Genomic DNA, 27,010 nt, shown 5'->3' on the forward strand with positions numbered 1-27,010 from the left:
TTGTCTGATCATCACTGTTCGTGTGAAATCAAAAGTGAACAGTGACTTATTATTTTAATCCAAACCATGATCTTTTCCTAAACCTAACCAAGTAGTTTTGTTGCCTAAACCTAACAAACCTGTGACTGAAAACTGAAAATATTCTGTTAAAATACCTAAAAACAATATGCACACCAAGTTTAAATGTAAAAATCAAAAGCCTCCACCCACACATGGGACATTAACCGTCCCCATGGAAGACATGCGAGATCTTTTCATCCAACACGATTGTGAAATTGTGTCCATCTTTATACCATATCAACTGACTTCCTAAAGGCTTTCTGGCAGAATACATTTCAGAAAACGGTCTCACATGGCAGACTATCACTTTTCATGCACATAGATGTGAGTTCAAATACACAAATTATCGAAAAACAGCATGCACTCAAAGCAAGTATAAATTAGGGTGCAGCAGAAAGGGGAAATGGAATGTTCGAAAAGCAAGGGCAAAAACCACACCACTCATTTTAAAGACAGCGTGTTGCAAAATGGAAACATAACGGGGGTGCTCAAAGAACAAACAGAAACAAAAGTGGGACAAGCAACTGTCAGCAAGAGTAGTGGCACTAAGCATAGTGAAGGAACATTGTATTTGATCACAGCACCAACACCATCCCAGAGGATGGTAAGTTTGATGACACTGAGATAGATAAAAGCAAGATCAGTTGTATTGGAGAAATTGTACCTTGCAACAAGTTACTGAGAAAAACACATCCTAGGCTACAAAATAAAATAAACCGAGTGCTGAATAAAATATAGGGACAGTGTAAAGCTATTTGGTGTTATGAAAGCCATTACCCACTTTCCCCTATGCAGATCAATAAAGTATTTTTGATTCTGGTTCTGAGAACACTAAGCTACCAGTGACCATAGCAGTGATGTGGATTGGGTTGAAACAGGCCTCACAAGTTCAAGCTTACTGGCTACTAAATAAAAAAGAAGAACCTACAATCTAAAGCAGTACAGGAGACTGAAAAGAGGTACTATGTTATTAAGAGTTAAGGTACAAACTCTGTAAAAGCCACCCTCCCAGTCGAGGCAGATCCACGTCCCGAGCATTTTAAGAGTCATCCCTTACCATTTGCAGTGAAAGGTCAGGTACTGTATATAAGGTCCTACAGAGACTAGACAAAGCAGGCATTACCTTAATTATTCCATAACTGTATGCCATTGAGTCGGTAAATTATATCCTTTTCTAAAGTCTAAAGAGCTGCCACTGCCTCAACATGTGAGACGCAATTAGGAGAGGTTAAAAAACAAAGAGTGCAACTGCAGTTTTCTGTCCCAACAGGCTGCCCTCCGGCTCTGGACATACATTACGGTCCTTAAGATATTCACGTTGTTAATCACCTATAACAACTTGGAGAGAGTTGCACAGAGAAATCTATGTAAATTCAGTAAAACTAAAGATCCAGTGCCTCGCACAGTTCAAGGGAAAATGATGCCCCTTTGCTCAGACATAGCTACAGTGCTAATGCATTTTGCATCTTTGCACCGGTGGACCTTTAAGCTCAATGTTTTTTGCTTTACGCTTCAAGGTTTTTGCTTTATAACAATCCAGTTGCAGAGACACAGTAGCTACTAATGTGGTGCATGCCCAAATATATTTTGATGTTTTCAGATTTTTTTGAATTAGTAAAGGTTATCCCTTCATGTAAGCAAGAATAGATATTTAATTAATTATTCGTTTGGCTTTAATTTTTTTTCTTTAAGGTCTGAAGTTGGTCTGAAATTATTTTGATGCAACATTTGACTTCCTCCACGAGCTTTCATGGGCAGTTTGTTTTAGACAGTTTGAGTCCCACAGCCTGCCAAGGGCAGACCTTTCCATCGCCTTCTGTTTTAGTGGAGATAATGATTCTCTTTTACTTGGAATAGGATTGCATTTTCTATCTCTCTCATCCTCTATTCTTCCCTCACCTTTACCTTTCCATCCCTCGCTCCACCCCGCCTCCTCCCGTCAGTTGGCCACTGCTCCCTCCATGGTGGCGATGCTCTATCGCTCCGTCACAGCGCAAGCGAGGGATGAGAGACAAATCAAAACCACCTTATTTCCCCTCAGTCCCTCTCACCGTGCCAGATTGAATTTGAGGTTTTTCATCTTCTTTCTCATCTTTCTCTTTTCCCTGCCTCCCTTAGCGTCCACTCAGAATTACCTGGAACCGAGCCGTCTCACAACTTGATGACGCGGTATCATTTATGCATATGGAGGGAGGCAGTCGGCAGCCCTCACTGTTGGTTCTTTTGACTCACTTTAAATCAATCTCTTTCAAAAAAAAAATGAAAATCTATCAAGAATCCTGCTTTGCTTTTACCAGAGTCTTATAAATCTCCAATGCGTGCAAATGTCTAACTTAGTTTTGCAGACTTTAATGTTCAGAAATCACCGATCTTAAACGAGAAATGCTCAAGTGCCTTTTGAAACTGGAGAGATTTCCCTAAAAAGTCAAACGAAATGCTGGTAGTAGAATATGTGCTTTTGAAGTAAAAGGTATATGCATACATCAACTCAGTCAGACTTTTTTTTTTGGTTCTGAAATGATTCATTTAAACAAAGCAGCTTGTATACCTTTGAATAGTTTTTCAGTTTTCTTAATGTAATACCTAGGGGGAATCAGTTAATGGACCTTATTAAGGATAACTTGATATATTTAGCCCAGCTCTAAATTACTCGAATATGTCACTTTTGTTCAGTATTTGACTGAACTTGATCTGGATGATCTTGTTCAAAGGGAGAATATTCACATACACATATACATCCACACAACACATTGTACGTGAAGCACAGCACTAATCTTTCTGAACAGTTATGTGTCTCCGTTTCTGAGAATTGAGAGTGCACCAATTTCTGTATTGACATGGTGTGTTTTGAAGAGTTATAGAATGATTTTTAATAAGGATCATTAATCTCACTCAACACAAAAATATGAGCTTTCATTTTAGGTGACAGATCTTCATGATCAACACTGTGGAGCAAAGGTTCTAAATTCAAAGTTTAAAACAAACAAACCAGTTTTTTTATCAGCGTTGATAAATCTCACAGGTTCAAAACCAGCATGCTCATGCACATCAGGGCCATTTGCATTCAGAAACCATATTATAAGGCAACAAATCATCCCTTTACCGAGCTATCTCCAGCCACTGGGCAGGCGGATAAAAACCCCCTGGGTGGACAGGAAATCTAAGTGTACAGCTTTCTTTCGGTTGTTAAGTCAAAACCATGGAATAAATCCAGCGATATCTGTTTTGGGATCGGTACCTACTCAGAAGCCACTCTGTAAAAATGCACTCCCTGTGGAGCGCAATGCAAGATGAGCCATGTTACATTTTCAAAGACCTGTCACAGATGTCTTTTAAAGATTTTGACACCAATTACTAATTACTAATTGTTTAATTATTAATCAAAGAAAACACAGAGCATATGTGGATGTTGAGATTGTTTGATGCATGCTGTGGCACTCGCAATGCTTTCTATTTTCACTCTTCCTGTTCCCCCAAAGGATACAGTGCGTAAGCTTGATCAGAGCTGTACTCATTAGTAGTTGGCAGTGATCCCTCAAATGTGGTTCTCAAACACTTGGGACAAAGGCAGGATATTTTACAGTTTAACAATAACCATTATTGCATAAAATGACACCAAATCACTGAAACAATATACTTCACTGTCCCAACTATCTTTTCTGCATTATAATTTCATAAAGAAAAGTCTTCATATCGGTGTATATTGAGCCACATATACGCAGCACCGATATATCTGTGGTAGGGCAATATCTACCAACCAATATATTGGTCGGGCTCTAGTGCTTATATGTTGATTAACGAGGGCCCAGGTTATTTCTGAGGCACAGTGCCCTTTAGGACTGCATAGCCATTCACCTCCAGATTTACTTCTCAAAACACACACAAATACGCACACTCCTTTTATGAATTCTTCGTGGGCTGCTCCCCAATGATTGCACCTGATTTCAGGAATGGTTACAGATTTATGACCAAGGCGGTCTCGTCTGAAAATCAAAACTGACAGGCACATTTGCATCGGGTGCTGATTAAAACATCACAGCGCAGCACAGTGCAGGAGGATGGAGAAGTATGTGAATAAAACCCACCGTCTTGTTTAGTTTTTATTTTTACACTTAGATATACTCAACGCAGTTCATCTACCCACAATAACTCAATTCCACATTTAGCCACATTAAAATGAAGAAGCGATGGAATTAATTTGAAAGAGTGACACCAAATTAAGATGCCAACAAATAAAACACAATGATTTAGATTTGTCTGGAAACAAAACCGTACAGCATAATGCACTGCAGCAGTAACAACTTGTAAATAGTGCAACTAGTCGTGCGTGTCGATGTGGTTTTGGGTTGCTGGATGAGTGTGTTGGGGGGTCCGGGGGGCACCTGGCTCCCACTACCCTGAGAGAAATTACTCTCATCTTCCACTCTGTTGGACCTACTCCCACCCATCCTCCCTTCACCCCACCTTTTCATTTTCAATTATGGGTTGGAATATGAATCTTTAATAGGGTGATAATTGTGCTAGCATATTTGCTGTCACCCACCATTAGCCCAGATTAATTAGCCCATTTAGTTTAGCTTAAGAAGTGTCTGGCTGAGGAATGGGGGCACTGATGGAAGACGGGTGGAGGGAGAGTAGAATCAGCACAATCTGTTCTATATCACAATGCCATCTTTCTCCTGCTTTCTCTCTGTCTCTCTGTGTCCGCTCGCCTCTCTCCCTTCTCCCTCTTCGCTGCTTTAACTCTCTCTTTCTCTCATCTAACTTACTCTGTTAGTCTGTTTCATCAGTCTGCACTCATCTGCCCTGCCCTCAGCAACATTTTTTTTGTCGCACTATGACTTTTTCAAGTGTTTGGTGGTGGGTTGAAACTTTTTGTAGAACTATTATTTCTGTAATGAGCGGTTCAGCATGAGCCGGTGCCGCAACTTTTCCCAAAGGATATTTTTGGGAGATCATTAAGTTGATGTCAGCAGGGTGTAATGATTATAAAAAGTTAACCTTATGGTTGACACGAATCATCAATAAAAATTTGTGATCCAAACAATCTGTTAAAGGTGAAATTGAGTCCTATTTTAGTTTTGTTGTAGTGCTGTCAACTGAAGCTACAACAATTAATCAATAAGTTGTCAACTATTAAATTACTGCAAATATTTTGATAATTGATTAATCATTCTCTGATTCCAGCTTAAATGTGGATATTTTGTGGTTTCTTTACTCCTCTCTGACAGTAAACTGAATATCTTTGGGTTGTGGACGAACAAGAGAAGTCATCTTGGGCTTTGGGGAAGGCAGATCAATATTTTTCACCATTTTCTGACTTTTTATAGACCAAACAACTAATTGATTAATCGAGAGAATAATTGATGGATTCATTTACACAGATATTATGTTAGTTACAGCCCAACTGTCAACTATTTTGCAGGGGGTTTTTTTGTAAAGTGATGAAAAAATTCTCGGTAACAAATGAAAGAGACTTGTTAACAGGTCTTGGGCAGTGCTGAAAGTTTTCAAAAGCATTTTGTGCGAAGAAGAGGAATGTGTGAAATAAACCTAGATGATATCAATACATATGATTTATATTTTATATTAATATACTACTTTTAAGTGGTTGTTGAAGGTCCTATTTGGAAGAAAAGTAGATTTTTGAGTCTCATTCCCAACTCGTCACAAACTGACGCTTCGGGATGGCGACCAACCTGACCTACAATCCCAAAGCGTCAGTACTTGACGAGTTGGGAATGAGACTCAAAAATCTCCACATCTGCAGGATGTGGAATGGGCAACTGTTCCTACAACTTTATACTGTGAGAGTAAGTCTGTGTTATATTTATTATAGATTGTTCCCTTGCCCCTCAACTGGCAAAAAAAATGTCATTTTGAAAGTTAGGTCATGACACATTTGGTTTAGACTGCTTGGCGTTTGACATCCAGAGAGATACAACCAAGTTGAAATTCCTATCCCCCATTCATATTATTGTTGGCTTATACCAGATCACATACTGTCCAGAAGCCTGAGGCAAGAAAGCTGGAGAAAAAAAAGGCTTTGCTAAATGTTTGGCTTTCTTAATGAGCCGCTCATTTGCTGCTTTGGATTCAACAATTTAAAGTCTCAGTGTTGGGTGTTCTTTGTCAGTGTAATTGGGACCCAGAGCGAACATTTCAAATTGCATGAAATCATTTGATTCTATGTTAGTGTGAAAAATATTGCTTAATGGAGCTTTAATCGCACTCTCCACCTTGGGATAAGTCGTGTGTGTAGCAACGGAGTAACTTGGCCATGTCACTGGCTGTATATCTCTCAGCAGGCAGTGGGAAATGAGGTCTAATCGGAGGGATATTAAAGTCACAATAGACTGCTCCTGCTATTAAGGCCTGTCAGCCCTGGCCTCCTCTCTCACCTTGATATCTCTCAGTCTCTGAATATTTATATGCCTACATCGCCAGCTACTTCCACACTGCAAAATGTGCACTTTCCTTTGTGTGTGCGTGCTGGAGCATCAAGAAATTTATCATCGCTGTAGCCACTCAAGGTCTTGGAATGTGTTTATGTGCACGAGTATCACCGTCCATACTTATGCAGTCCACCTTCATGTCTTGTGATCCCCAGGTGCAGTGGGGGCGAGGCTGCTCTCAGGTCAGAACAAACCCGTCACCATGGATGTGGATGAGGAGGAGAATATGAGTGAGTCGACTCTGGTTTTTCCTCATTTCTCAGTCTGAGCAATAGCTGCTCTTTACTTTCAAATGCCCGCCTGTATTTTTGTTTCCCTCTTTTCTGCCCGCATGCCTTCCCTTGTATGTCTTCTTCCTCTCCTGCTCTGATGTGTAATCAGTGTGAAAACACATGTATACTCGCTTATATTTCCAAGTATGAGTATGCTTCGCCTACATTTTATAAAACAACGTGAAATACAATACAACATTAAACTAATCAAACTAAGGCAAATGTGGCCTTTACATACTTTTTAAGAAAAGAAAAATAAAGCAAGACAGTGGAATTAAAAAATCAGATAAAATGAAGACTATGTTCACTCTATACACCTTTTACATACACAGTTTAGTTGCACAGGGTATAAATCACCACCCACTGGATTTTTTGGACAACGATGCCATAATGTTAAAAAGTCTGCCATGATATGATCTTGATTCGATTCAATTGAAGGGGCTGCGATCGATATGAGACAGTATCCTATGTCCATTTAACAGTTAGCAAAAAAGAAGCTGCCAACACTTTCTTTTCTGCTTTTGGCCATAAAGAAAATAGCAATATATAAATAATTGTAAATAATTGTAAGCAGCTAAGTGCAGTAAAATTTACTTTAAAACTCTGGCACATAACAGCAAGAACAGTGAGCAAGAGTATAAAATTTCGTTCAGTAACGGTCAGGGAGACAAAACTATAAGATAATCCTTTATTGATCCCCTGAGGGGAAATTTAAGTTTTGCAGCAGCACAAAGACAAAGTAGCAAGTAGGTAAATGCGAATAAAAATTGAAATAGAATAGATGATCCTATGAGATGAGTAAATATCCTCCTCGTCTTGCTGCTTGCCATTACTTCCTTGCACTAGCACTGTTTGCATGTTGAGGAAGGAGGTGCACTTGGACATAAAAGGTGACACAGACGTGCCAGGGGAATTTCAAAATAAAAAATATATAAAGGATATTATGTCTATTGGATCATGTATACAGACTGATATCAACTAGTTCATATCATATAGTAACATAAATGATATGATAATACACAGTATAAGTATGAATATTGTGTAATTCTATCATATGTACACACATATATATTTATAGTTATATACATATTTATTTGTCATGTCAGAAAAGATTATATCTGTTGTTTTGCTAATCATATTCTCGTTTAGTTTCTACTCCATGAGCGTGATGGAAGTTTTCGTTTGCCCTCACCTGAACCAAGACACAGAGCAGTTCATACACACACAAATACACACCACTGACTTTACCGAAACTTTTTAAGGAAGATCTAATAATTACATCTGAGAGGCATCAGGTCATATTAGAGATTCCCTCTACCCCCTTCTCTCTCTTTAGAAAATCCTCTCTACTTCAGCTTATTGAACTTTAATTAGACATTTTGGTTTGAACCCAGCAACTAAGCCTTAGAAGTTACAGAAAGTCATGATTCAATGTGTGTTTGCCCACACCTTAACAATTTTTGAGCTACATTAAAAGAGAGAACTGTCATCCTAGCAGTGCACCAACCCACAATACAAAATAACAGGCCTCATTGTAGTGTCGTACTCAGTGTTTTTGCTCTGTGAAGAAGCATGTTGTAAAGTCAAATGAGCATGCCTCCAAAATAATCTTTGTTGTCTTTCAAAGCCTCCGGAGCCTCAGAAGAAATATCTGAAGATAAAACACAGTCCAAGCTCACACAAGCCTATTTCTTAAATACCAAGGGAACACCAGAGCAAAAACATGAAACAATGTTTTAACTTTTATGTGACAACCTTAGCAGTTCTTGAAATTCTTTAATCACTCGAGTCATTCCAAAATCAAAAGCCCGACAAACAAGTTACCCTTAAAATGAAGTTGTGATAAAAGATGTTTTCGTCTGCGATATTTGGGTTATGCAACCCCCACAGGGGATCTACGCTCTGAAAGATCCAAGCATATTGGATCCTTTGTCTTTGCATAACTAATGGTTGCTGATTACACAGATGCTGGCATGATAATGACCACAACTGCATGTAGGTGTGCCATAATTCAGTGCATGGTGTCATGGCTGTTGCTCTATGGCTTTTGTCCGCTGATCTGATCTGAGGCTCTAGAGTATTACTGGATATCCATCGTCCTGCAAAAAGCTAAAATACCATAAAATGAATGGTATCAATCTTAACTTTTAATGTGTTGAATGGTACATTCTGAAACGGAGAAAGAGAGCTCCAGTTTTGTTTTGTTTTTTCTGCGTGCAATGATATTCTCTGTATTTGTCTGTGCAGCATGCTCAAGTTGTCAGTATGTGATTACATTTTTTGATTGGCAAATTGGTTCCACTACCCCACAAACACAACTGTTTAGGAGAGGTATTGGTTATTGCTACATATTGTATTCAAGTATATCATGCATTGAATCCAATGGAAATTCACCATTTTTCCAGTAGTATTCTAAATAATTAATTTAGAATGGGAGTCTAAATGGCTGACTACATTGAACACATAACATGCGGGCTGTTTGCAGAGCGGCTAAATTAAAATGGCTACACCAGGCGTGAGAGCAGTGTGTAAGTGCTGCATAGGTGCCACGGAGATCCACTCTACGTGTGCAAAAATAGACCAGTCTTCTATTTGTATTTTTTACACAGGCCATGTTCACGGCCCTCCCATACAGAAATGGGTAATAAATTCTGAGCATTCTGTTAAATTAAATTACCGTCATACAGAAAATGACACTAGCTGGCACTTTGGTTTGGAAAGTTACTATTATTGTTTATTGTTTCCGGTCACCTGTGTGATAATAGCTGATGAGAGCAGACTGAATGAATCAAATAATAAAAGTAATGATAAAAGTTTTTGTAATCTGGCTGACAAACCAACGAACCAACGGACACAGGCGAAAACATAACCTCCTTGGGGAAGATAAAAACAAAAAATAAAAGTTGAGCAAACAGAGCTTAGACCAAACGGGGCTTCCACTTTGGGGTCTTGATCACCTATCTGCATTTAAGTAGCAGCTGGTGGTTGCTTAGTAACTTTATCAGGTTTACTGTAGTCTGTAGATGTTAACTTGCAGATTGACAGCGATGCTGGGTCCAAAAACTGAAGACACAATCCCAAAAACAAGCTCACCGTCTTGTTTTGCACACTGCAGGTGTAGCCAGTTTAAAGATATGTTCTGCTGCACATTCGAGCGGTCTGCATTCATTATGTGTTCAATGTTGCTATAAGTCCTTATTTAACTTTCATCATTTTCCACCACAGCTAAAAGTCTTACACATGTTACAGTATCTATGGTGGTTAAATGGTTGTTTGCTGAGATTATGTCCCTGTCAAACACAAATATCACCTATCACCATTATGATAGGTGATAGCTCTTCTTGGCTACTAGTCTGCACAGTTGTGCTCTCCCTTCTTTCCCTTGTTTATTTGCAAAACCAGTTTGCAGAATGCACGCACACACCAAGACATATTGCATGTTTTGAGCGCAGATATGCTCATAAATTGAAGGATATGCAGTTTGTGTTCTTGATCTAAGAAATAAGCGTCCATTTTTCTTGCCTTTAGACATGTCAGTTGTAGTATGCAGATGGTAACTGCATGTCATTACATTTTGCAACCTGAAACACTGTGTTCTCTGACAAGCTCCATGGGGGGGATCTCAGAGGCGCAGGGTCTTATGAATGGCACCTCATTAGAAACAGATTTTGAATTCAGATTTTCCTCATTTTAAATACGACAGTCATCCTTTTCAAAAATCTCATGTAAAACGGGTAAACAGCATTTTAACCTCCTACCGTGTCACCAGTCAAGCCTTTAGGATCCTGCAGTAGGTGGAGTCTTCTCCTTCTGCCTCTTTGATGTATTCTCCTGTTTGCCTGGTCCTCAGCTCCTCCCCCTGCACTCCTCCCTGCACTCCCTCAACCCAACCTACAAACCCACTCATGCACACTGCGGCCTCTCTTTCTCCTGAGTACCGCAAGGAGTAACCTATCAAGCCTTTGCTGAAGGATGTTATAAATGAAAATTTTTGCCAATATTCCATCCACTTTGCTAACTGGATTCAGTGATATGTGTTCCCCAGTACAGTATATTTCAGAGCCTGGAGTTGAAAACTGAACACTTAAAATGTACCTAATTTCTCTGGAGGCACTCAAGCGATTAAAAATTGATAGAGTGGATGAGAAACAGCTCTGTGTGCGTGAAAGCGTCTATGTTGACTGTTGATATGTGAGCTCGTATTTGTGTGCATTTATGTTTGAGACCCATGACACTGTGCAACCTGAAAAATGAAAAATATATATTTCTCACACTTTACCTTGTCCATTAGAATAACAAACCTTCATAACTATAATTATATTAACGAATATGTAAATTGTAAATATGTAAAGTAGTTAATTTCATAGTTAAATACTATATAGCAAAAGAAGTAGTCAAAAAATTCCTTACACTGTTATGAATGTTAACCAGGGTACATCTCTGAGAACTCGGCATATCTTCATGAACAGTAGATGTACCAATGGTGTCCACTATTTTTAATAATATTGATAGACTATAGATTAATATGTTCCATCAAATGAAAAGCCAGCTTCTCTTGCTTTGATTAAGGAACACAAATCATTGGTTCAGTTCCAAAGAGTGATAAAGGAATCTATAAATTTTGCATTTACAAGATCCTGCAACGAAGGCGTTGTAAGTTACTCTTTCTGGGCACCGCAGGTTCGAGCAGCACCGATGTTAAGGAAAACCGAAACCTGGACAACGTGTCCTGCAAGGACGGGGTGGGAGTGGCTGAACAGCTCCCCAATGGAAGCGGCCTGGGCAGTCGAAAGCGTCCCCTAGAAGAGGGGAACAATGGACACGCACATTCAAAGTTCCGGGCCAAGAAGCGCAAGAAAACGCCCGGGCCAGTCCTGCCCAAGAATGCTCTGATGCAGTTGAACGAAATCAAACCGGGTCTACAGTACAAACTGCTGTCTCAGACAGGACCAGTCCATGCTCCTGTTTTTGTCATGACTGTGGAGGTCAATGGACAGATGTTTGAGGGCATGGGCCCCACTAAGAAGAAGGCAAAACTAAATGCAGCAGAGAAAGCACTGCGTTCCTTCGTCCAGTTCCCCAATGCCTCTGAGGCACACCTGGCCATGGGTCGAACATTGACGGTGAACACAGACTTTACATCTGACCAAGCTGACTTCCCAGATATGCTCTTCAATGGCTTTGAGACACCAGCCGCACCTGAAGAATCCTTCTATCTAGGCTCTAATGGTAGCAGCTCCTTAAACTCACTAGGGGAGTACCCACTGCCCACACCACCTGGCAGCAACCTTGCCCAGGCCCCATTGCCCCCTCCATCAGCATTCAGCTCGCCCTCCAGTGGCAAAAACCCAGTCATGATCCTCAATGAGCTCAGGCCAGGCCTCAAATATGACTTTGTCTCAGAGAGCGGGGAGAGTCATGCCAAGAATTTTGTGATGTCAGTAACGGTGGATGCACAGACGTTTGAAGGCTCAGGGCGCAACAAGAAGTTGGCTAAAGCCCGGGCAGCGCAGGCCGCCCTCTCAGCTCTCTTCAACATGCAGCTAGACCAGACGCCATCCCGGCAACCCATACCAAGAGAGGGATTGCAGCTTCACCTACCCCAGGTAAGATGTTTATTTTCCTTATAGACTGTTATACTTGTATACCCCCTTTCAACCAAAGCAAACCAAGTGCTGGTTCTGGGCTGGTGTGGGTGCTGGTTCGGAGGTAGTTCAACCTGCGAAAACCTTTTAAGAACAGATTTGCTTTTCCATGAGCATGAGTGCCACTGTAGGGTCACGTCATTCAGTCACTGTATACGTCTCCAAATTCCCAGCATTGCTATGAACAACTATGTCAGAGTACATCAACTCTTTACAAGTGTTGCTCCTGGCTTTACATGCTTACATTGGCATCCAAATATGAATGATCCTCGAACTACTGTTGCTCCAATTTGGCATCCTCAGTGAAAATCTTTTGTTTGCTCTCCCGTGGATAAGACAGAATACACTACACTAGCTCTGGTTTTTTAAAATGGCGGTCATAAGCGGTTTTAGTTCTCCTTAGTCCTTGGTCATGATAACCCCACCCACGGCCCCTGACGTAAGCAATTCTTTGTTCTAGACCAGCAAAGCGTTGGTGCCGCTCTGGAACCAGTTTTACTGATAGAGAGCCAGTTCTTTGGCTGTCGAAATGCAAAGAACTGGTTCCTGAGTAGGCGCTGGCTCCAAACCAGCACCTGAACCGCCTCGGTCGAAATGGGGTAGTAAAGATTCTGACCAAATCAGAGCAGAAACTCAGCCACTGAATTAATTTCAACAAGATGTTCAGCAACTGGGACCACACTAAAGTATAGGCAGTTACCTTTCAAATCCACTTTTTATTTATAAAAGTAAGTATGCAGGGTTGACCCAACATCAGACCCGTAAGGTATGAGTTATTGTGAATGACCACATTTTTTTTATGAATCCAAAGAGCCAAAATAAATGTGAACTTGAGTTACAACATGTGTCAGCCTTTCTAAAAAAGCACCATGTCTGTACAATGCCTGACAATAGTTACTTACAGTAGCTTGTTAGAGTACCCTCACCATTAAAGCAAAAATGTGCACAATCCCACTTTGCTTTGCTTTGAAAGTTAGCTCTGTTGAACTGTTTCATGATACATAAAGATTCTCAAAGCACTTGTGCATTTATTTTCAATATGGGCGAATGAAACTGTAGATACAATGCAAGACTTCTCATTTAGAAGACATTCAATAGTCAATAAGGGACACACTGAAACAACCTTTCTAGACACCAAAATCACTGGAAATGACAAGAGAACCAAGATTTGTTCTGAGTTTGTGGAGTGACAGATCTACTTTCTTCTATTTTTTTTTTACCTTGCTTTTTAAAAGAATGCAATGACATATCTGTCACATAATTTTTCAAATTTCATTAAAGCTGTCATTGGATCATTGACTTGACCTTGTCAATCATAAGTAGGTTTGAAACACTAATCAGAATTTAAGAAGAGAGATGAAAATGACAGAACTTGAAATCACAAAGACTGAAGAGTTTTAGAAGCGTGTGGAGCTGAAAAGCATTTTTAACACTACCATTCCCTTGATTATGTTTATTTTTCATCTTGGCAAAGCACAAAATCTTCTCTATAATGAGTGTATTCCAAAACGAGCGGCTGATTATATCATCATCATAAAGTTCGGTCAGTAACTCCTCAGGGATTTTACAGGAGATGTGGCCACCTAAGAGGAAATAAACATCGATTTGATTTTGGAGTTGCATAGAAGGTTACTCCAAACTGCTCACCCCCATCAAACTCTGCTGTTCTAGTTGGTTATCGTTAAAGCCTCATTCGCATCAGGTGTGCAGGGACTAAGGGCATGTGGTTGCTTTTGATGCCACTGTAGAGGTGACTGTCAGAGCCATGCCAGTGTGTGAGGGGAGATAACACTGTCGGCAAAGCTAATCAGCACAACACACTGTCAACAGTCCCCTCCCCAAAGCCTTTTTTCCCCTTTACTCACTCTCTCCACTTGTCAACTGATTTATTCGACAAGAACCCCATTTTAATGATAGCGCCCCCACTAATTGCTCTATTAATTCTCTGTCGCTTGGTATTTAATTTCTGCCGCCTGTTTCCATCTGGCAAGGAACTAATGGGGAAAAATGGTTGGAGTCCACTGCTAGTGCAAAAAACATGTTAACTTTAGTTTTGTGTTTTGAGGTTGGAGTTGGTTTTGTTGACACTCAAACCATCAAACACTGAGAAAAACAAGTCTTCTTTTATTCAGTCCCAATAGGAAGTATTTTTGAACATGTCTTTTTTTGTCTGAATGTTAGGCACTTCAACTTTTTTGGACCCGTAGAGATTAACAGTCATTTCCACACCATAGACGACCTTGACATTCGAAAGTCAAATGATCTGGCTACGAGTGGGTGACTCCAAAGTAGCAGGGAAGTAATATTGGACTAATCTCTTTAATTTGTGGTCATCCAGCCATCGTCTCTCCTCTTTCCATCACATTAGCAGTGGATAAAGAGCCAGCGAGAGGAGGTGGCTGTCCAAGAACAAAAGATGTATGAAGTTCACTTCAGGTTCCCCCAGAGCTTAGAGTTGAGTTTCAAGCCGCGTAGAACGTCAAACAAACACTTTGTTCACATCTGTTGCTCAGGTTTATTTGTTTGGCTTTTGCTTTTTGTGATTCACTGTCAGCAGAGAGAGGTAAATTATAACCGTCATGCCAAACTCAAACAGTGTTGCTTGAAAGACGGTTAGGTATACCTCAGGGGGTCAACCTAGTTTCACTTGTTGCCGTTTCAACGCTCTGACTCTTGTTTGGAGCTGAATGCGAGCACTGTGACAGGTACATGGTGCTCCAGGGGAGGATAACATCAGACGCGCTTTGTAAGCTGACATATCTGACACAAGCTCGTGTTTGTGTGGCGGTGCGCATGTATGTGTGTGCGTGTGTGTGTGTGTGTGTGTGTGTAATTCCAGGTTCTGGCTGATGCCGTCTCTCGCCTGGTGGTGGATAAGTTCAGTGAGCTGACAGACAACTTCACCTCCCCCCATGCACGACGGAAAGTCCTAGCGGGAGTCGTCATGACAACAGGTAGATATGGGATGCTTTCCCGCTCACAACATATGGTGCTGACAGTCAATTTTCAAGTGTTATCCAAAGGAAAATTCAGGTGCCAAGGCTCATGGAGAAAAGGTTGACAATGTTAAGTGTTAGATTTATGCAAGTTAATGTAAATTAATGGCCTGATTAGCAGCTTATGCAACAACAACAACATTTATGAGTTAAACACCCACAGGTTTTGTTTTTTGTCTCATAACCAGTGCTGGAGTGCAGCTAAAAAAACATTTACTGTAGATATCTGTACATAACTTGAGCATTTCCATTCTTTGCCATCTCTCAACTCTGGACCTGACATGTACATTTAATTAAGATTTCACACACATACAGAACATATGATGATCTTACAGATATGATGCAATGTTGTAGATTAAACAATCCAACAATCAATATCTAAAATAAATAAACATATTCAGATCTACAGATGTCTTTTTTGACTTAAAATACTTATTTATTGCTCACTGAGAAAGTCACAGTCTTTAGATATGGATTTCTTTTTTTACTTTTACTGCACAACATCTCCTACTCTAACTGAAAAGTAAATTCTCAGAGTCTGCTTCCACAGATTTGGATTACGCCCTACAAGCTGTTTTGTTTGTTTGTTTGTTTGTTGGTTGGTTGTTTTTTGTCCCTGGATGTTTTTTGACATTTTAAAACAGATCCCCAGCTGCTTCAGTTTTTTAGGAGACTAATGCAACGCTGTTTTGCTGTGAAGCTCCAGATATGTTTTATGGACTCTAAAACTTCACCCTACTTTCCATCAGCATGGGCGGGAGTAGATAATGATTGAATTTTCATTTTTTGGTGTACTTATCCTTTAAAAACAATAAACTAACCAGAGTTTTAAAGCAGTGCTGTGCTTTTGTGACCCATTGTGTTCCTAACAGTAAAGCTTAAACATCTAAGTGAAGTAACAGTAAGCAATTACACATTTTTGAGTGGAGGGGGGCTGTAAAATTAACTCCATATTGATCAACCACACAGAAAAATACTACTCACACGTATGTATAGGTGCTAGTTATCTAATAACAGAATAAACAATAGTATAACACTCATACGGAGAATGTTTCTGTTTCCTTAAGTTCCCTTTTATATAGTTTACAGCAACTTGCCATCTCTCTGCAGGGTTAGACGAGGACAAAAGTTAAAGGATTATTTCTGTCCTATCCACATCATTAAAACACTACCACCTACTGTGTATAGTATGTATTTTAAGGTTGTGTATCCATTGACTTATATGTCTTTGTTTCCTCTACCCTCAACAGGCACAGATGTGAAGGAAGCACAGGTCATTTGTGTCTCCACGGGAACCAAATGCATCAACGGTGAGTACATGAGCGACCGCGGCCTGGCACTCAATGACTGCCACGCTGAGATAATCGCCCGACGCTCGCTCATCAGGTACCTCTACACTCAGCTGGAGTTCTTCCTCAGGTCAGTGGACGGTGTCGCAATTACATATATTCACACTGCCCTTTGCTGTATCTCATTCCTTTCATTTAAGTGAGCTATAATTGAAAAATGCGCCGTTTGTAAGCCTCGTATTAAATCTGCCATTTGTTCGTCCTCGTAGCAACAACAAGGAGGAGCACCAGAAGTCGATATTTGTGCATTGTGAAAAGGGAGGCTACAGGTTAAAGGACAACGTTCAGTTCCACCTCTACATCAGCACTTCGCCCTGTGGAGACGCCAGGATCTTTTCCCCGCACGAGGCCGGCGTGGAAGGTACCGCTGCCTCACACCAGCCTCATTTCTCCTCCTCAGCTCAGCCGACATTGTGTTTTTAATTTGTTCACAATTCAGTTTCATCAACAGTGTTTTTCATGTAATCAAATTTGTAGGTTTTCCTCTTACTCATGCTTGGTTTCATTTAATTAGAATTTTACTCCGATGTCCAAATACGCATTACAGACACATTTAAACAAGGCTCCAGTAATTAGAGCTTTTTGTCATTCGCTGTCTGTCTCTATCAGTCTTCCTCCCGCCCAGCTCACCCACACTGTCTGTCTGATTAACCTCCCTCTTACTCTTGTCAAAGTGTTTTCCGTTGCACATGGCAGACTGAATAGAAAACAGCCACATTCAATTAGTCACAGAATGGATGGCGCCTGCTGGTGGAACAGCAGAACACATTGATAACGTAATAATAAATAATAGGTTATGCTTTTGTGGAATCCGTTTTTTTGCTTTCATTTTTTTCTCTGTTTTCTCATGTTTAGGAAGTATTTGCACACTGATGGGGATCCAAAATGTACAGCACAGTAGTCCTTTATATCAGTCCATAGCTTTTATGCTTTTATTTATGCATCTCTTTCTATCATCTTCTTTCCGCACTGTCTCACTCAGACCAAGGAGATAGACATCCCAACCGGAAAGCACGAGGACAGTTGAGGACGAAAATCGAGTCGGGAGAGGGCACCATCCCTGTGAGGTCCAGCAACACCATCCAGACCTGGGACGGGGTGCTGCAGGGGGAGAGGTTACTCACCATGTCCTGCAGTGACAAGATCGCAAGGTAATTTAGGTCATTTAGAGCCTTTACAAAGTCTTACTGCAGACATTTGGGGATTTATGTCAGAGTTAATATTGTTGATTATTTTGACAGGTTTTTTCATGATTGCAATGTGCTTCACCATTAGTGAGAATGATCATGTTTAATTTTCACTGAAAAAACTGATGAAAATGATGTGACATTTGTTGGGGGTTGAAAAAACATCTTTTTTCTTTATTCTTACATCTGGAGAACAAAAAAGGCCAGGGCATCTCTGCAGCTCTACAGTACTTCATTAAAAAGCTGATTTGTCACATGTTTCGCCTTCATCAAAAAGTTGCAACTTCTGCGATTTGGATATTGCGCTTGGCCGTGTTGCGATTTCATAAATATTTCAATTAATTGGGCAGCCCCGGTTAATATTCATTATGACTAGAAGCTGTTTTGTTGCTTTGTTGTTCTCTGTTGTTTCTTTACTTCAGAGAAAACAATTAAAGGAATACTTTGAGATTTTGGGAAATGTGTTTGTTTCTTCCTTGCAGAGAGTTAGACGAGACAATTGATACCACTTCTGTGTTTGTATTATTATTATTTTATTATTTGCCTTCATTTAAACTCTGAAAAAGAAAACGACTAAAACAGGTCTGCGAATACTGAATGAAACAAAATACAAGTTATAAAAACAATCAATTAAAACAGCTACAAACAAAGAGAGAGTATGACTTTTGATCAGGTCTCTGAGACAGATGAACATTTATATAAAATGCTAACTGTGAAGCTACAGCCTGCAGCCAATTGGCTTAGATTTGCATAAAAACTGGAGACAAGGTAGCCTGGCTGTGTTCAAAAGTAAATCCATCTACCAGCAAGAAACACATTGTTTCTTATATCAGTACACAAATGTCCGACACTAGAGCGTCCTATGTACAGATGCTGCAGCGGCCAAGGGTTTGAATCTTTGTTGCATGTCAACTCACTCTCTCTCATCCCTTTTCTTTCACTCTTGAGCTGTACTTTCAAATAAAGCCATGAAAAATGTTTTTTATATAAAAAAAATTCTAAATGATAATAATCTGAAACTCTTGGTAAAATGTACTGCCCAAAATGCTGACCTTTGTCTCAGGTAACTATGTTTCACTCTCTTTTTGTAACCTTATGCTGAAGCTTTCATGATGTTCTTTTTGTGTGTTTTATTTACTCGTGCTGCGATGAATGGCATTTTATCCTCGCTTTGTCAGTTCAAGTCTATCATTTCCAGGGACAGCTGAATTGATGGGTCCTTGGGACATTTTTGCAGGCAGATCATATCGTATTTAGTCTCTGTCCATGTTCAAGGCAACACTGTGCCTCCCTTGTGATGAACGATAAAAATTCTCCATAACTCTCCTCTTCCTCCTCTTCCTCCTCCGTCCAGCGTCGTAATACCTTGCCTGAACGCTCCGAGTGATTGAACGCTGTGTGTGTATTTGATGAGGGAGATGTCGACTGTGTCGCGGACGCTGTTTGCACCGTGTGAGAAGTCTTGTTGCCCTTTCAGCGTGTCAGCGGCGGTACTAGTGATTCAGAATTTGTGTGGTTGTCCAAAGTGGAGCGATCCAAGTCAGTAGAGGGCAAAATAGGTTGGAGGCCGTACATTTAGTCATGTGGGTTTTTTCTGGCCAAGCTTTACAAGATAACAAGGAAAAACATGATATATTTTAACACAGCGATGATACAGAAAATTAACCCTCTGTGGTTAAGATTAGGGATTGTGTCAGCGACGAAAAGACTGTGAAAGGCTTCTCTCTCTGCCCTCTCATGTCACAGCTATTAGCCAGGTGAGAGATGTGCTGCCCACCTGCTTCTGTCCCCCTGTGAGTGATTGTTAGCCGCAGGGATGATATTTAATACAGCACCTGAGCAGCACACTTTGCCCGTAATGTTCCCTCCTTACATGTTGTTTCTCTTCTCTCATTCTCCCTTTGATTACATGCCCAGCCCCACGGCTTCAGCGAGAGCGAGCAGCACTCTTCCTCAGTATCTGTTGTTCGCTGCTATTTGAATGAGCTCATTAGCAAACACGGAAAGCTCTTAGTTTGTCCTCTTTCCTCCTGTCGTTCTGTCTTTAACAGCTGATTATATTGGCCTTCTGACCCTGTTTTCTCGGTGTGTGTTGTGTGTGCACAGAGCATGATATTGAATAAAATAAGACGGCGAAGAAATACAGAAAAGTTTGACAGGATTTAAATTGAATGCCTCTGAAGACATGGCTCATAATGCGCGTGTGCTCGCTTGTTTTTGGTGTGTGTCCTTTCAGGTGTATTTGCGAAACCCCCGTTGTTATGTTGACAAAATGTGTGTGCGCACACGGCACTGAATATTACGAGGCTGTTTGACTGCGCTGAATGTGTGCTTCACCGCTCGCAGCTAAGAGATTTCATTTTGCCCTCCCTCAGTTTCACACACATTTATACACAGAGAATATTGCATATGGAAACAATGGTCCCTCTTACTAGCCTCGGGTCTTGTGCTTGCATATTTCTTATTGTTCTGGGTCTATGTTGGTAATTTCACACACTCTCAAACAGACTGCCTGAAGTGAAAGAAAAAGAGAATCATCACACTGTCACTTTCTGGTTTTTGAGAATTTGGAGGGTTATTAATGGTTTAGGGGTTAGTGTTAACACCGACAATTACAACAAAAGTACCAAAACCAACGAGAATTGATGTAGCAGAAGTCTATATAGTTTAGAGTTCTTTAATGTTAAAAGCACAACAGTGCAACACTGTGTTTACAGATAAAGCATACTTAAAAAAATATCTGGAACAAAATCTAATCAGAATCAAAGATTTAGCAGCTAATATATAGGAATAAAATATAATTTTAAATTAAACTAGAATGGCACAGCACGCATACCTTCACCAAGGCCCAACAGTCCCTTTTAATTCCATCAAGACAACCTATCACTCTAAATTTTAAACTACCCATACCCGATTAACATCCAGATTCACATTGTACTGACTTTTTTCATCAAGAAAAATTAATAGAAATGTTGAAAAACGTCCAATCTCGCATGCTAAAGGAAGTGTGAAAAATTCCTGCATCCGTCCCTTTGTCCCGATCAGAGTTAATGGGGTCTATTCTGGGCAGAGACCCAGCCTCCATCCAAGTTTCATGGAAATCCGTTTTGTAGTTTTTGTGTAATCCTGCTGACGAACCAACCAACTAACAAATAGACACAGGTGAAAACATAACCAGTAAATGTGCACCTCTGCCAGCGGGCCATCACAGTAAGAGTAGGCATTATAATTCTGTCTTGTTCTAGATTCCACTTGATGTTCTCAGTTAGTTGGAGAAAGATATGTGCCCAGTTGGAAGCTGGGCTTTTATATCATCACATCATCATATAGGAATGAGCAAACAGGTGCTCCACATCTGGCTGTTACTGCAATCGGCTTCCTCTGGCAACCTCAGAGAGAGACAGGTAGAGGGTGTCAATAACAAACCCACACAACACTCATAAACAGCAGCAGGGGTCGTCACAATATTGGTATCTGCGCCTGCACACGGCGGCCATTTTCCTCTGATATCACGCTCGGGAGAGGGAAAGCTCAAATATAGTTGTGTTCCTGGATGCCATTCATATAAACACAGGGAATCTGGAGGGACATCGGGCCATATTCCCACGTGCAACAACCCATTAGCTTCTGTTAGACAACAGCTTTGTTCAGCATTCAACCACTTCCTACCTTTCATTACTGTTTGACAGTGTTACGTGATGTGATAAGACCGGCTTGAATTAACTCCAAACAGTGCCCAGCTGTTTGAGGAAATAATTGATTATGTTTTTTAAAGATTTACATCCCGGGGATGAATGGGCTTGGCTCCAGAGAGAGAGAGACTGAATAATATTTTTTTTCATCAAATTTGTTGGCATAAAGAAATATCCTCGCTTCATCTATTCTCTTAATTTCCTTCCCCCTCGTATCCTCTCTATTTTCTCATCCCTCCCCTTCTCACTGTGTCCCTCTGCATCCCTCTTTCTTGTCTGTTTCTACCCTCTCTCCCTCTCTCTCAGACGATGCTTCGCAGAGCATGTCAATGGGAAAATGACTGGGGAGAGATGGCTAATGACACAGCGTAGAAATACACAGAAGTTTGTAGAAAATGAAATTGGATACCTCAGAGTGTACACAAGTGTAGGATTGTGGGTGATCATGTGTGGTATATAGCATCGGCTGGTTATGTACTAATATATTTTGCTTGTGGGGTTGTGTGTGTGTCACTTGTCACTGTGTGTGAAACGTACCAGTTGTCATTTTTCTTTGTAGATTCAGTTTCTGAACTTTTTTAATGCTGAAGAAACACAGAACACAGCTCTTAAGCTCCAAACACAGTCACTTTTTAGGCTGACTGCAATCATCTCTACATGTCATTTTTGCAGAGCATACATTAATGGTTGAGACACTGAGGAGATGACAGTTTCTAATTAAAAATTACAGCGAGAAATTTAGAAATTAATGGTAGAAAATATTGTGTTTTCTGTTGCTTTAATACTGTGTAAGTGTTTAACCGTTGATTCACCGGCTCTGCTTGCTCTTTATGGTAGTTAATGGTTGCTATGGAGTCATGATGTGCATCACGCGACTCATTTGAATGTTTTAATCAGTGTTTTGGGGTAACGTGCTACAGAAGTAACCTGTTACAGTAATATATTACTTTAAGCAGCAACAAAGTAATATAGCGCTTTTCTAATAGGATTTGTGGAAATATTATTACAGTTACTAAGTGTATTACAACTCATGAAATTAAGACTCACTTGTCGCTTGCAACCCTTTTAAGCTCGTTCAAAGAGGCTCATAACGATATTAATGTTTTAACTTTTGTCAGTATGGTTAGTTTGGTTAAATTCTCCACATTTCAGTTGTTCAGTCCATTTAACAGAAACCATGAGAACTTATTTCTTTCAAATGATGGTAACTAGTAACATGTAATACATTACGTTTTAGAAGTAGATTGCCGAACACAGGTTTTAATTATTTTTTTTAACCTTTTTTTTACCAAGGCAGGTCATTCTTATTTACAATGGCAGCTTGGCAATGTAATTGTTTTTTTTATATATTTATGAATGTGAATGAGGTGGTGAACCAATGTATTGACTGTTTGACTGACCTTAACTAACGGATGCTGAAAGTTAGGTCTCAAAATAGAAGTGCATTTTAAGGTTAACATTATTCAGACAATTTTTCTCCATAATCACCCAAAAATGTAGCTCCAGTTCCAGGTTTTCTAATGTGTGTGTGTGTGTGTGTTTTCCCTCTGCAGGTGGAATGTGGTGGGCATTCAGGGGTCTTTGATGAGCTACTTCACAGAGCCAATCTACTTCTCCAGCATCATCCTTGGCAGCCTTTACCATGCCGACCACCTCTCCAGGGCCATGTACCAGCGCATCGCAGATATCGAGGACCTGCCTCAGCAGTTCACCCTCAACAGGCCTCTGCTCAGCGGTCAGTGATGTGGAAATAAGAATCTGATAAGAGTTCTGCTGAAATTTTAACTTGAGCCGTGATTATGTTCACATTTTCATGTTTTGAGGACACCGTCTTATTAATCTTTGCAAATCAAACTGAAGCTGTCAAAATATCAAAGAGGAAGATGGTAATCCTCAGCAGTAAACACATTCATCCACCTCACTGGTCAGTCCACAGCAGGAAGACAGTTATTGCTTTTCTCCTGTGTTTGATCTGAGCTGACATTTGCCTAGTTCCTGTGGAATTTGAATAGCTTCATCGTTTTTTGTAAATTTTCAGCATCAGCTTGACCTTTTAAAAAGGCCATATAGACCAAGACTCCTGCAGCCTTTTTTTCTTTTTTTTCCCCTGACTTTCCATTTTTAGACGAAGCATTCAGTATTCGTCTTCCGGTCGGTCAGAGGACTTTGTGAAACAATAGCATGTACAGAAACACACAAACCAGTGGGTTCTTTATTGTCATTTAGTCTCCTGTCATAGACCCTCCTTCTTTCTTCTAATTTTAAGAAAAATGTTATTTCTTAACATAGAGAAATGTTTCAATCCCTCTCTTTTCCATATAAAACAGTACGATATAAAGTACTGCACACTTACTTCAAGCATTGACCTCAACAGACAAGAAGTCTACACAACCATCCGACCATACAGCCTTCAGTGACAAGTTACCGTTTCCAAGCTGTGATTGGACAATTGTGATTTTTGGTGAAATGTTTATTGAATCAACATTTTTCTACAAATAAGTATAAACTAAACCTAAACAAAACAGGTCACAACAAAAACTGAAATCCAGACAGGTGAAGTGACGCTGTGGTCATTTTCTTTTAGATCCTCTGGGATGACAGAGGGCATCATATCACATGGTGTGGAGCTAAATGCAGCTCCCCCTGCTCCTCCTCTCTGGTTGCTCTCTAAATGGCGGGTAAAGGAGATAATAGTTGGGGGTTATTAACCTTTTCCGCTTTAGAGAGTTTTTAGCGGTGAAGCACTGTGGCGTTAGAGCACTAAGGATTTCATCCCCTTTAAATCATCTTCTGCCACAAGTGCTGCCAAATGGAACCAAGGAGCGTTACACACACACACATACACACACAGAGTAAGACACCAGGATTTATGGCATCCATATATCTCCCATTTACGCTTCAAATACAGTGGAGGCCGATGCCCCGTAGTGTGCTGGAAGAGAGCAGGCTCTGACCTCAGAGTCCCCCTGGGTGGATGATATTTTGTCTCCACTCAGTAGGACAACAACAAAATAAAAAGCGAGGAAAAAAACTTGATATTTCAAGGTATTAGAGCTGTGGGAGCAGCTGTCATTTGAAGGAATGGGCTGCCAGGTTTGGATACCTCATCCTTTAATATGTTCCTGTGGGTCTCCCACAGAAGCTTTGGAGGAAGGAGAAAGAAAATAATTATCTTATTTCTGACACAGTTCTGCTTGAGAGCTTGGAGATATTTTTTTTTCTTGTGTTGAGGGTCTTAACATAATGTGAACAGAGCCGCTAAAGGAAAAATATTTAATTCAGCATTTTATTTAGTCTGTTTTAGAATATTGTCCTGTGTTAACCTCCAAAACGAAAACATTCTGGCTTCATGAAGATGCTTTTTGTCAAGTTTTTGAGTTTTTACATGTTAAATACATCTTGAGATGTAGCAGGATTTACTTCATATTCAATAAATCATTCAATAAGGAGATGGACAGATACAATATTTGTTCAGGTGTGCCACTCTTTAGTGTTTGACCTTCATTTGTTGTTTTTGATTCCAGGTATAAGTAATGCAGAGGCCAGGCAGCCGGGCAAGGCCCCCAACTTCAGTGTGAACTGGACAGTGGGTGACCAGGCTCTGGAGGTGATCAATGCAACCACAGGCAAGGACGACATGGGTCGAGCCTCACGTCTCTGCAAGAACGCCCTCTACAACCGCTGGGTGCGCCTACACTCCAAGGTAAACATACTGAACTCTGTTGCTCTTAAGCATTTCAGGCCGTACAAAGGAGAAGTTTGATACCCGGCCCTCCTCGCCGGTAGTGTGCGCTGCTTTCTGTTTCTATTGTTTTGGTCACATTTTGTGTTTTTAATCTTACTTCGTACTTGTATGACATCACTTAAGCTACAACTAAAATGTTTTCAATATTGTCCCACATTATCTTATATGTTGTAAGCTGGTTTATTTACGTACTTGTCTCTCTTTCTCTCTCCCTTTTAGTTGTCGTCCATCCTGTGGATCAAGGTGCTCAGGCCCAGCTCCTACCATGAAGCCAAGCAGGCAGCCACAGAGTACCACTCTGCCAAGCAGGCGCTCATCAAGGCCTTCCACAAGGCCGGCCTGGGTGCTTGGGTCAAAAAGCCCATTGAGCAAGACCAGTTCACCCTGAGCTCCTGAGGGAGTCAAGGGACCAAGGGATTTCCTTAACCCCCCACTCCTCCTCCCCCCCGACCCAGGCCTGAAAGCAAGAGCGCCCCCTATTAACGACCAGCCCACAGAGACACTTACCTCCGTCCCATGTGTCTGCACGCACGTGCACTTTGTACTTGTGGAAATAAACGTGCGTAAATTCACAAACCATCCATAGCTCATCATTCTCATTCCTCAGAAGACCTCACCGTGTCTCTCCTCATTCACGTTGATTTTTGTCCTTTTATTCTGATTTTAAAGGATGATGTTTTTTTTCATCTACTTGTTTTCTGTTTTAAAACTGGAATCCATGGTTTTTGTGTTTCCGAGAGATGTTTTTATGCCGTAGATGTGGAGTTGAAAGTTTTGTCTGTTGTCTTGATCGATGAGTGTAGCAAGTTTAGGGTGAAATGTAGCCTAGAAACAGGATCTTTGTTAACTAAAACCAACGTGTATGGACCTAAAACAAAAAAAAATATGACTATGAGGAATTTTAATTTAAAGATGCATAAATCTTCAGGATGTAAATCTAGTACCGAAAAGAAGGAACATGCAATAGTTATGTAACATTTAACGTGTGTTATCTGGTCCATTCCTTAGATGAGACTACATGTTCATAGCCCCTGTATTAAAGATGGTAATGTAACAACATGTTGTGGTCCTGTTTGATTCTCTGACTGGAAAGAAAACGCAGGCCAGGTGTCGCAGCGGTTTTTCTTGATTTTTATGTCTTCATTAATTCATCTTTAAGTTATTTTACGTCACTATCATTCCATACTTGAAACATCATGGCGGGGTCATGTTGAGAGCATCGCAGCCCCCCTACTCCTCCTCCTCCTCCCGACTCTTCCTCCTCCTCCCCTCGCCTGGGTCTTGGGACAAGCTTTGGGAGGTGCTGCACGTTGTATTTTTCCTTGATCTAAGCCATGGCTTTGCATGGGAACTGAACTGGGAGGCCTACAGAGCAGAAAACACGTGGTGGAGAGCTTCCATCAGTGAATGATTTTTGAATGAATGCCAGCATCTTCCTCCACAGGCAGCTTTGAATCTTTGTCTCTATTTTCTAGATTTCTTGTGATTGTTTGTTTGTTTGTTTGTTTCGGGGGGAGGGACAGGGACAGTTTTTTTGTTTGTTGTTGTTTTTCTTAAAGATTGGGCATTTAGGGATCGGGGGATAATCCTGCAGTGAAAACAGTGATAG

General features: G+C 40.6%; 1 protein-coding gene across 1 annotated transcript in view; it reads left to right on the forward strand.

Annotated features, from left to right (window-relative positions):
- The window catches only part of adarb1b (adenosine deaminase RNA specific B1b), a 129,238-nt gene extending 102,778 nt beyond the window's left edge, over window positions 1-26,460 (forward strand). The window contains exons 4-12 of the mRNA XM_073473386.1: window positions 6,671-6,745; window positions 11,468-12,393; window positions 15,272-15,386; window positions 16,679-16,847; window positions 16,987-17,138; window positions 17,760-17,928; window positions 23,210-23,391; window positions 25,181-25,359; window positions 25,621-26,460. Of these exons, the coding sequence (XP_073329487.1) occupies window positions 6,718-6,745; window positions 11,468-12,393; window positions 15,272-15,386; window positions 16,679-16,847; window positions 16,987-17,138; window positions 17,760-17,928; window positions 23,210-23,391; window positions 25,181-25,359; window positions 25,621-25,797 (2,097 nt within the window). The 5' untranslated portion in view covers window positions 6,671-6,717 and the 3' untranslated portion in view covers window positions 25,798-26,460. The remainder of the gene's footprint in view (window positions 1-6,670; window positions 6,746-11,467; window positions 12,394-15,271; window positions 15,387-16,678; window positions 16,848-16,986; window positions 17,139-17,759; window positions 17,929-23,209; window positions 23,392-25,180; window positions 25,360-25,620) is intronic.
- Window positions 26,461-27,010: the final 550 nt, after the last annotated feature.

Source organism: Pagrus major, chromosome 9 (genome assembly GCF_040436345.1).
Source record: "Pagrus major chromosome 9, Pma_NU_1.0".
Taxonomy (NCBI): domain Eukaryota; kingdom Metazoa; phylum Chordata; class Actinopteri; order Spariformes; family Sparidae; genus Pagrus; species Pagrus major.